The sequence below is a fragment of the Peromyscus eremicus genome, chromosome 16_21, assembly GCF_949786415.1.
Source record: "Peromyscus eremicus chromosome 16_21, PerEre_H2_v1, whole genome shotgun sequence".
Classification (NCBI taxonomy): Eukaryota; Metazoa; Chordata; class Mammalia; order Rodentia; family Cricetidae; genus Peromyscus; species Peromyscus eremicus.
In genome coordinates, this window is record NC_081432.1 from 22,824,870 (window position 1) to 22,836,974 (window position 12,105).

General features: G+C 47.1%; 1 protein-coding gene across 1 annotated transcript in view; it reads right to left on the reverse strand.

Moving 5' to 3' along the window:
* Positions 1-11,821, reverse strand: part of Slc25a16 (solute carrier family 25 member 16) — a 21,442-nt gene extending 9,621 nt beyond the window's left edge. Inside the window, exons 1-3 of the mRNA XM_059282309.1 lie at positions 11,664-11,821; positions 6,695-6,787; positions 2,490-2,623 (exon numbers count right to left, since the gene is read on the reverse strand). Of these exons, the coding sequence (XP_059138292.1) occupies positions 2,490-2,623; positions 6,695-6,787; positions 11,664-11,793 (357 nt within the window). The 5' untranslated portion in view covers positions 11,794-11,821. The remainder of the gene's footprint in view (positions 1-2,489; positions 2,624-6,694; positions 6,788-11,663) is intronic.
* Between the last annotated feature and the right edge of the window lie 284 nt (positions 11,822-12,105).

The following is a 12,105-nucleotide window of genomic DNA, read 5'->3' on the forward strand; positions in this document are numbered from 1 at the left end:
TGTCACTGTGGAAGCAGGCTTTGAGGTTTCCTTTAGATTAAGATTTAGAACTCTCCAAACCGTGTCTGCCTGCATGTTGCCATATTCCCAGCTGCCATGCTCCCTGCCATGATGATAATGGACTGAATCACTGAAACTGTAAGCCACCACCACAATTAAATGTTCTTCCTTCATTAAAAAAAAAAAGTAAAGTTGGAGGCTTTACATATTGGTGCATGCCTTTAACCCCAGCACTTGGGAGGCAGAGGCAGGGTGATCTCTGAGTTGAGGCCAGCCTGGTCTACACAGTGAGTTCCAGAACAGCCAGGCTGTGACACAGAGAAAACCTGTCTCAAAAAACAAACAAAAAAGAGAAAACAAAAACAAAACAGCAAAGTTAGGCTGGATGTGGTGATACATGCTTTTAATCCAGCAGAGGCAGGCAAATTTCTAAGTTCAAGGCCAGCCTAAGTCTACAAAGAAAGTTTCAGGATAGCCAATGATACACAGAGAAACAAATTAGAAAGGACAAAGGAAACTTAATAAGTATAGTAGGAAAAGCTGTTGAAGCACTGCTCTAAAATAACAGACTTCCATAACATGATTTCACTTATTTAGTAACAAAATCCCAAACTGGAGATCTGATTCATTGGTAAAACATTGCCTAGGATGCTCTCTGAGCTGTATCCTCAGAAACAACAAAATACCTGTATGCATGTGTGTGTATGTGTGTGATTTTATATATATATTATTATATAATATATATTTTAATTATATACCATTGAAAACATATAAACATAAGAGAATGTAATTATAAAAGAAAAGCCACACTGGTATTCTCAGAGAACTGGAGAACAAAATGTCTATTAAATGGGCTGGAAAAGCCTGGTAGTTGTGGCGCACACCTTTTTTTTTTTTAAAGATTTATTTATTTAGTATGTATATAGTGTTCTGCCTACACATATGCCTGCAGGCCAGAAGAGGGCACCAGATCTCATTATAGATGGTTGTGAGCCACCATGTGGTTGCTGGGAATTGAACTCAGAACCTCTGGAAGAGCAGCCAGTGCTCTTAACCTTTGAGCCATCTCTCCAGCCCATGGCGCACACCTTTAATACCAGCACTCGGGAGGCAGAGGCAGGCGGATCTCTGTGAGTTCGAGGCCAGCCTGGGTCACCAAGTGAGTTCCCCGAAAGGCGAAAAGCTACACAGAGAAACCCTGTCTCAAAAAACCAAAAATAAATAAATAAATAAATAAATAAAATAAAATATTTTCTAAAAAAGAAATAAATTCATAATATATTAATAGGATTTTTGTTTGTTTGTTTTTGGTTTTTTGAGACAGGGTTTCTCTATGTAGTTTTGGTGCCTGTCCTGGAACTCCCTCTATAGACCAGGCTGGCCTCGAACTCACAGAGATCCGCCTGCCTCTGCCCCCCGAGTGCTGGGACCACCGCCTGGCTAATTTTTATTCATTTTCTTTTGTGTATGTACGTGTGTGTGTGTGTGTGTGTGTGTGTGTGTGTGTGTGTGATTGTGCACATTCATGGAAGTTAGGAACAACAGAAAGGAGTCAGCTATCTACCACCTGGATCCAGGGGCTGAATTTAGCTTGTTAGGCAAAAGCTACCCTTACCCGTAAGCTACTGCACTGACCCTATTTGTCTTTTTAAAAGATATTTTTTTTTTTCTCCTGAACCTTTTGTTTTTCGGGACAAGGTTTCTCTGTGTAGCTTTGGTACCTGTCCTGGAACTCACTTTGTAGACCAGGCTGGCTTTGAACTCACAGAGATCCACCTGCCTCTGCCTCCCGAGTGCTGGGATTAAAGGCGTGCACCACCACCTCAAGCCACTTTTGAGCTGGGCATGGTGGCACATGCTTATAATTCCAGCACCTGAGAGGTGGAGAAGGGAATGCTAGGAGTTCGAAGCCAGCATTGGCTACACAGTAAATGCCAGGCCAGCCTGACATAGTAGATTGCAGACCCCCATCTCAAAACAAACAGGAAATGGGGAGATGCTCATTTGGGAAAGTGTTTGCCACAGAAGCATAAAAACCTGCATCACTGCACCCAGACTTCACCACCAGGAAGCACAAGGTCCCAGGCTCATCCCCAGCACCAGAAAGAATTCCACTGAAGAGCATGGCGGTATACCACGTAATCCCTGGATGTGGGAGGCAGAGGCAGATGATCATCAGTTCAAACCTAGCCTGGGCTTTACATGAAGATACTGTTTCAAAACAACACAAGTTGGAAGGACCTACAAATGACTCAGCAGTAAAGGCACTTGCCATCAACCTGACAATCTGAGCCCAAACCATGGGACTCACATGATGGAAGGACTTCCACACACTGTTCTCTGACTTCCACGTGGACACCACAGCATGTTCACATACACACACACACACACACACACACACACACACACACACACACGTACATATGTACGTATGTACGTCTGGTATTAAACATAATATTCCAAGAGATGAAAGAGAAAAATCCGACTACCGTTTTATAATGCTCAAACGCCATGAACTGGATCGCACCGTAGGGAAAGATTCGAATCATCATGGCACCATTTCCTTTATACAAGCCAAGGTAGCCTTCCTTCTGGGGAACAGCACGCAGTGTAGACAGTACCCCTATATGGAAAGAGTTGACAAGATAAGCACTGTTAAAGTCATGAAAACTCTAACTGTGAGCCAGGTGTGTGGCTCACATGCGTAATCCTTCTTAACCTGTTCTGTTTGGTTCTCCCTTTTCTGTTAGCATGTATTTATTTACACTGGGTATGTGTTTAAGACTGTGTGCCATGGTGTGTTCATGTCACTGTGTATGGGTGAGGTCAGAAGACAACCTTGAAGAGTCAGGTCTCTCCTTCCATATTTGTATGGGTTCTGGGGATCCAACTCAAGTCATTAGGCCTATATGGCAAGCATTTTACCCACTGAGCCCTCTTGCGGGCCTTCATTTGTGTTCTTTTTTCTTTCTTTTTTTGTTTTTGGGGTGTGTGTGTGTGTGTGTGTGTGTGTGTGTGTGTGTGTGTGGTTTTGTGACAGGATCTAACTATGTAGCTTCAGCTGGCCTGCAGTTTACAGAGATCTATCTGCCCACCTCTGCCTCCTGAATATAGGATTAAAGACATGTGCCCCAGGAGGCTCATGGAGGAAGATGGCTTACTCAAGGTCAACCTAGGCATATAAGTTTGAGGCCAATCTAAACAACAGTATGCCTCAATGCCCTCTCCTCCAATAAATATACCTAAATTCAAATTTTGATAGAAAACACTGATAGAGCCGGGCGGTGGTGGCGCACGCCTTTAATCCCAGCACTCGGGAGGCAGAGCCAGGCGGATCTCTGTGAGTTCGAGGCCAGCCTGGGCTACCAAGTGAGTCCCAGGAAAGGTGCAAAGCTACACAGAGAAACCCTGTCTCGAAAAACCAAAAAAAAAAAAAAAAAAAAAAAAAAAGAAAGAAAGAAAGAAAACACTGATAGAGATTATGTAATTTCATGAGTGTTGTGTTTTGTTTTCTTAGAGAGGTTCCCCTAAGCCTCAAACAAACACACTGCACAGCCAAGATTACCTTGAAGTCCTGATCCTCCTTTTTTTTTTTTTAAGATTTATTTATTATGTATACGGTGTTCTGCCTGCATGTACACCTGCAGGTCAGAAGAGGGCGCCAGATCTCATTACAGGTGGTTAGGAGCCACCATGTGGGTGCTGGGAATTGAACTCAGGACCTCTGGGAGAACAGCTCTTAACCTCTGAGCCATCTCTCCAGACCCCTACCTCATCTTTCAAGTGCTGGGATTATTAGTGTGCACCACTATGCCCCACCACAAATTGTAATTTCTCTCTTTTTTTTTTTAAACAATTTATTTATTTTACTTTATCTATACAACTGTTTGGCCTACGTGTGTGTCTGCATTACATGAGTGCCAGGAGCCCAAAAAGCTCAAGCCGGGCGGTGGTGGCGCACGCCTTTAATCCCAGCACTCCGGAGGTAGAGGCAGGTGGATCTTTGTGAGTTTGAGGCCAGCCTGGTCTACAGAGTGAGCTCCAGAAAAGGCGTAAAGCTACACAGAGAAACCCTGTCTCGAAAAACCAAAAAAAAAAAAAAAAAAAAAAAGCTCAAAAGAAGGCATTGGACCCCCTGGAACTGGAGCACTGTGTGGGTGCTGGGACCTGAACCCAGGTCCTCTACAAGAATAACAAGAGCTTCCGACCTTTGAGCCATCTCTCCAGCCCACAAGTAGTGATTTCCACATAATAGTTGAACTGAATCATGTATCTAAATCATATCAGTAAGCTTTACTACTATAAAATATAAAGTTTACCACTGAGATGGACACGGGGTGCACACCTCTAATCCCAGTACTGGAAAGGCAGAGGCAGGTGGATCTCTGTGAGTTCAAGGCCAGCCTGACCTACATAGTAAGTTTCAGAACAGCCAGGGCTATGTAAAGAGACCCTATACAAAAAAAAAAAGAAAAAAGCTGGGCAGTGGGGGTGCAGGCCTTTAATGCCAGCACTAAGGAGACAGAGGCAGGTGGATCTCTGTCTGTGAGTTCAAGGCCAGCCTGGTCTACAGAGAGAGTTCCAGGACAGTCAGGACTACAGAAAGAAACTCTGTCTCGAAATACCAAAAGGATTATATAGATAGATAGATAGATAGATAGATAGATAGATAGATAGATAGATAGAGAGAGAGACAGACAGACAGACAGACAGATAAACAATGCAACAAAAAACCTTGCCACCGCAAGAACAGCTATGTCTTAAAAACTTGCGTTCACAATCATAGCGAACTGCACTGAATGAGCCAGAGGCCCCCAACAAGATTAAGGACAGTAATCAATATACCTGAGCTTCAGGGTTGTACTGAGGATCACAAGATCCATCTGTGACGATGAGAGAAGGTTCCTCAGGCTGGCTTACACACAAGTTTGTTTCCACAGGGAAACAGCCAGGAAAAGGAAGGGACAGGAACAGCGGGTATCTCTGGGTACTAGGTACTGTGGGAGAGCTGACTGGCAGAGCTCTGGCTTAGCACGTGTGAGGCACCAGGTTCAATACTCAGCACCAAAAACAAACTTTAAAAATTAGTCAGCCAGGAGGCGGTGACACATGCCTTTAATCTCAACACCAGGGAGGCAGAGACAGGCAGATCTCTGAGGTCAGCCTGGTCTACAGAGTGAGATCCAGGACAGCCAGAGCTACACAGAGAAATACTGTCTCAAAAAACCAAACCAAAAAATAAAAAAAGTCTACCAACTGCAACTGCTTAATGTGAGGATGCTTTTTCTCTTGGGGATACTGACAAAGGACTCAGGTCTACTCCACCTCTGGATATCTTTACAATCTATCCACATGAATTGTGGGAGCCCACAGAGGTTTCCTAGTGAGATCTGAGCTTGCTTTACCAGCAGGGCTGCATAAGAGGATGATTGGACCACGGGCCTGAGAACCAGGTGTTTGAAAGAGTCTACACTTGGCTGTATCTAGCAGGGAGAGGTCTGTTGCCTCACCCCACGGCATTGTTATAAAAATCCCTTCCGAATAAAGTTCTGGGATGGTGGACAAGGATCCAGGCCCTCCTGAGGTTATCCTGTGTTTCTATCTGTCTCTCTCCCTTCTTTATTTCTATCTAAATCTCTTATTCTTTACTCCTCAAGAGTAAAATGGGGAAAAAAGTGGGAGCGGGCCCCCCACAATGAATCCAATTGTCAGTATCCATTTGGGTACATGCCAAGATGCCCAGCAGATATCTGAATACTATGTTTTTCCTGTATAAACATACTTATGATAAACTTTAATTCATAAATCAGGCACAATGAGCTGTGCATGGTGGTTTGCTCCAGTGACGTCAGTACTCAGAGGGCTGAGACAGAAGGACCGCCAGGAAACTGAGGCCAATCTGTGCTACCTAGTAAATCCTAGGCTAGCCTAGGCTACAGTGAGATCTTATACTGAAAAACTAAAAATTATTTAAGTAAAATAGATAAAAGAAAACCTGTTTTGGGGACTCATGCCAATACTCCAAGTATTTGGGTGGCTGAGGCCGGAGTCCAGCGTCAGCTTGGACTACATAGTTACAGGATAGCCAGAGCTGCAGGGGAGGCCTGGTCTCAAAAACAAACAAAAACCAAAAAAAAAAAAAAAAAAAAAAAAGGGAGGGATTAGTCCCTTGCAAAGCTTGTCCCAAACACTAACTCTCTTTTAACTCCTCTCTCCACGAGAAAACAGGTAGGTAATGTTTCATTCCTCTCCATCTTTAGCATCTGTCCTGGCTAGTTGTTATGTCAGTTTGACACAAGCTAGAGTCATGTGAGAGGGAGAACTCAGCTGAGAAAATGCCTCCATAAAACAGGGCTATAGGCAGGCCTGCGGGGCATTTCCTTAATCAGTGGTTGATGCGGGAGGGCCCAGCCCACTGTGAGTGCAACATCCCTGGGCAGGTGGTCCCAAGTTCCATAAGAGAGTAGACCAAGCAAGCTATAAGAAGCAAGCCAGTAGGCAGCACCCCTCCATGGCCTCTGCATCAGCTCCTGTCTCCAGGTCCCTGCCCTGCTTGAGTTCCTGACTTCCTTCAGTGACGGACTGTGATGTAGAAGAGTAAGCCAAACAAACCCTTTCCTCCCCGACTTGCTTGTGGTTGTGGTGTTTCACCCCAGCAGTAGGGACCCACACTAGGGCGGTACCTGTGACGCACCTAAATGTCTGTAATGGTGGTTGTGAGCTTGTAATAAAACCTTCACTCGATCCAAAGGAGCAACTGTGGTTTTGGCACAGCACCCAGCAATACCTAAGAGAAAACGGAAAGGTCAGAAAGAAACTGGATACCATCTCTTCCTAAAGGGAAATCATCACGGGGCCGGTCAGTACGCCAACTATGGTTCAGTTTGGTCTCCATGGGTAGAACTGCTTAGTAATAGTGTTATGCTGATGATTGGCACCCATTCCCTGTAACTTAAAAACAAGTCTTAAGAATGAATATACAGCAATACGGCCGGGCAGTGGTGGCGCACGCCTTTAATCCCAGCACTTGGCAGGCCCAGGCTGGCCTCGAACTCACAGAGATCCGCCTGCCTCTGCCTCCCGAGTGCTGGGATTAAAGGCGTGCGCCACCACCGCCCGGCCGTATTTTTGTTTCTTGAGGCAGAATCTTAAGCTAGCTCAGGCTGTCATGGAACTCACTATGTGACCGAAGCTGGCTTCAGACTTGTGGAACTCCTTCGGCCTTCTGTGCCTTCCCAGTTGAGTGGAACTTGAGTGCTGAGGCTACAGGGATGAGCCACCAGACCTGGTTCAAGCAGGATTTTTCTCATAGATGACGTGTGGGGAGGAGGGGTCAAGGGTGACTTGCTGTGGCTTGAGCAAGGATGTAACTGTCTGACAGGAGGCTATAATTAGAGCCTTTTTGTGGTGTTTGATGGTGTGTTTGTTTCTTTTCTATTGCTGTGATAAAACATGCATGGCCAAAGCAGCTTAGAGAAGAAAGAGCCTCTTGGGGTTTACAGTTCCAGAGGAATAGCAGTCCATGGTGGTGGACTGGACTCAGCATCTGGCTGGAGCAGCAGCTGAGAACTCACATCTTAATCCCCTGGGAATGGTGTGAATCTTTTGAAACCCCACAGCCCTCAGTGGCACAGCTCCCCCAACAAGGCCACACTTCCTCGTCCTCCCCAAACATCCACTAACCGTGGACCAGCTATTCAAATGCCTGAGATTTAGGTGAGACACCTCGTCGAAACCACCACAGACGGAGAGAGATGAGGAGTGGACATTGCCCTTGCTTGGGGACATTCAACTAGCAGCTAGGACTGTCATGTACTGCTGGCGATGGTGTAGAATGGCAGGGCCACTCAGAAGACCTGCTGGAGCAGTTATCTATAAAGCTGCATATTTGTACGCAGGAACTTGGAGCAAATCCGAAGTATGGACCAAGTGTAGACTATGTTTCAGTCCATAACTGCTATGTTGACTTTTGCTCCAAAGCAGAAGTAGTCCAACTGTCTGTCCATGCTCGGATGTGTAAGTAAATATGATACAATAATGAGATACTATGTGGTACTGAAAATAAACAGACTGCTGCCTTACTTGCCAATATGGATGGATCTCACCAAACTGAATCGAGGCTTCAGTTGTACAATACTGTGTCATTCTTGTCTGTACAAAGGTTTTTTTTGTTTTGTTTCGTTTTTTGTTGGTTTTGATTTTTGAGATGGGTTTCTCTGTGTAGCCCTGGGTGTCCTGGAACTCTGTAGACTGGGCTGTCCTAGAATTCACTCTGTAGACCAGGCTGGCCTCGAACTCACAGAGATCCTCCTGCCCCTGCCCCCCAAGTGCTGGGATTAAAGGCTTGCACCACCACCGCCCAGCTTTATTTTTATTTTATGTGCATGGGTGTTTTGCCTATATATATGTCTTCACACCATCTGCAGGTAGTACCAGTGGATGCCAGAGGAGGCCATCCTGGTGCTGGAATTACAGATGGTTTTGAGCCACTGTGTAGGTACCAGCAATCAAACTCAGATCCTCTGGAAGAGTCACCAGCTCTTAACTGCTGAATCATCTCTCAAACTCCTAAAATTCCTTTTCTTTCTTTTATTTTTCTTTCTTTTTTTCTGAGACAGAGTTTCTTTGTGTAACAACTCTGGCTGTCCTGGAACTCACTCTGTAGACCAGGCTGGCCTCGCATTCACAGATATCCACCTGCCTCTGCCTCCTGAGTGCTGGGATTTAAAGTGGGTTCTACCACCACCTTTATTTTTTTCTTAAGACAGGGTCTCTCATAGCCAGGCGGTGGTGGTGCACACCTTTAATCCCAGCACTCCGGAGGCAGAGGCAGGCAGATCTCTGTGAGTCTGAGGCCAGTCTGGGCTACAGAATGAGTTCCAGGAAAGGCGCAAAGGTACACAGAGAAACCCTGTCTCGAAAAACCAAAAAAAAAAAAAAAAAAAAAAGAAAAAGAAACAAAAATATGGCCGGGTGCTGGTGGCCCACGCTTTTAATCCCAGCACTAGGGAGGCACAGACAGGTGAATCTCGGAGTTCAAGGCCAGCTTGGTCTACACATCCAGGGCTACACAGAGAAACCCTAACAAACAAAATCAAACAGATTTGCAGGCTCATGCCTATAATCCCAGAACTTAGTAAAGGAGGAAATTCAGGTGCTTGAGATCATCCTTACCTACAAAGTGAGGTCAAAGCTAACCTGAGCTACATAAGAAACTATCTCCATGGGCTGGCAAGATGGCTCAGCATGCACATAGTTTCGAAGTCTGAAGATCTGAGTTCAGTCCTCAAGATGCACATGGTGGAAGAAGAGGATTGACTCCCACAGCTGTTCTGACCACCACACTCTTGCTTGGCACGCCCATACCCACAAACATGCCAACAATAAACAAACAAGCAAGCCAATGTAATGTTTTAAATATTATTTTGTACGTGAGTGATTTCCCTGCACGTGTGTTTGTGCACTACATGCATGCCTGGTACCCAGTGAGATCAGAAGAGGGCATCAGATCCCCTGGGGCTGGAGTTAACAGACATTCGTGAGTGTCATGTAGGTGCTGGCAATCAAATCTGGCTGCTCTGAAAGAGCAATAAAGGCCAGGCGGTGGTGGCGCACGCCTTTAATCCCAGCACTCGGGAGGCAGAGCCAGCGGATCTCTGTGAGTTCGAGGCCAGCCTGGGCTACCAAGTGAGTTCCAGGAAAGGCGCAAAGCTACACAGAGAAACCCTGTCTCGAAAAACAAACAAACAAGAGCAATAAGTGCTCTTAACTGCTGAGCCAACTCTCTGGCCCCCAAATGTAATTTTTAAAGGCGGGATCTGACGAGATAGCTTAATGGGTTAAAATGTTGGCCAACAAGCCTAAGTGACCTGAGTTTGATTCCCAGGACGACATAACAGGAGAAAACTGGCACAAGTTGTCCTCTAGGCACCACAGGAGAGTGGTGACATGTACACACACACAAACACACGCAGGAAACAGGATCAGCTGAGGAGTTGGCGAGGTGAGGTTAAATGTGGCCTGTTCTGCTTCTCTGATCTTTTACCATTCACTCCAATACCTGGCTCCAGGTTTGTTTTTATTAATAAGACCTTCTAAGATTTGTGCTACAGATAACCACCTGCCTCTGACTCCCAAAATACTGGGATTAAAGGAGTGTGCCACCATGCCCAGCCAACAGATCTTTCTTTTGTTCTCATACACACAAACACACACACACACACACACACACAGGCTCAGGTGTTCCAGTATTAATAAAGAGATGTCTTTTGTTGTTGTTGGTTTGGTTTGGTTTGGTTTGGGGGGGGAGGGGTTTGAGCATTTCCCAGTGTAGCTTTGGAGTCCGTCCTGGAACTGGCTCTGCAGACCAGGTTGGCCTCGAACTCACACACATCTGCCTGCTTCTGCCCCCCAAGTGCTGGGGTTAAAGGCATGCACCACCACTGCCAGGCTTGTTTGGTTTTTCAGACAGGTTTTCTCAGTATAGCCCTGGCTGTCCTGGAACTCACTTTGTAGACCAGGCTGGCCTCGAACTCACATAGATCCACCTGCCTCTGCCTCTTAAGTGATGGAACTAAGAGATGTCTTTTCAATCTGCAGAAGAAAATAATTACATTCTCAATACCACTGCAAGTTATGGATACAATCTTTCCACAAGTCCTCATGATGTGGTTTTTTTTTTTTTAATTGCCAGTCATAAATGATTAAGTGATGACAAGTCAAACAATCGGTCATTGTGGGGAGGGGGAGGTAAGAGACAAAAACATCTGCACACAGAAAGGGAGAGGAAATCTGAGACATGTAAACCCTCTGTCTTGCAGCCAAAGCCACAGTGCTTCTTTTCAAGCAGTTGCAGCTTGTTTACCCCGATTCCTGGAATGAGTTTTGGTCGTAGGCAGTTTTGCACAATACCCCTAGTCATTTTAGTTTTGTTTCTGAGACACGGTATTACTATGCATTCCTAGCTCGCCTGGAACTTGCTATGAAGACCAGATGACCTCAAACTCAAGATCTGCCTGCCTCTGCATCCCCAGTGCTCAGATTCAAGGCACGGGCGCCACCACGTCCAGCTCATATCCTAGTCTAGTTTTTAAAAGCTGGCCTCCAGAGATGGACAGTGGTGGCACATGCCTGTAATGCCAGCACTTGGGAGGTAGAGGCAGGAGAATCAGGAGTTCAAAGCCAGCTTCAACTACATAAGGAGGCTGGGGTGGGGTGGGGCTACATGAAATAGTCTTATATTCTCAACCTCCCCCCTCCTCCTCTCTATCACACACACACACACACACACACACACACACACACACACACACACACAGAGGAAGGAGTCGCGAGTGCAAGCTGGCCTCCATCTCCAATATTTGGTTTTCCTTTTAAGCAAACAGCAAAATCCAAGCCTACACTGACACTCGGGTTATTTGTAACAGAAAGGGGTGCCCACCCTGTCCCACCGAAGGGATCCTTTTCTTTTCAACCACGGGGAACAGGTGCTTGGTTCGTTCCTTCCAGGTCGAGGGATTAGACCGGACGGCGGCGGCTGAGATAAACGCCCGGCTGGACGCTGCAGCACAAGTCCCGGGGCTGTCACGGCAGCCGCCGGCCCTGACCCGCCGGCGGCCCGGCTTCTCCACCCCATCCCCCGGGTCCCGGCGGCGGACACCTACCCCCGGCCAAGAAGGAACGCAGCCAGTAGAAGTCTCGGCGCGAGGTTTGGCCTCCGCTCCCCGCCGCCTGCGGCACCGCGGGTGCAGGGTCGGCCGCCGGCAGGGCCGCCGCCGCCGCCGCCGCCGCCATCGGGACCTGCGCCACGTCCCGAGCCACCGCTGCCAACTTACAAAACACTGGGCAGCACCATGGCTGGAGCCGGCTCTGACAGGAGCCGGGCCGCCGGGTGGGCGGGGCCAGAGGATGCCCGTGGCGCGGCGGCGCCGCATGATGACGCACGAGCCGCTGGGTCCCGGCCGAGGGAGTCCGCGGGTGAGGGCGGAAGTGGGCGTCACCCAGGGGGGGGTCTTAGGCGCTCGGGGTCCTGGTGTCCTGGCTGGGGGTTCGCGGGAAACTGGTCCTTCAAAACTCGCCACCTCTTTAGCTAGGCGAGGTGGTTCA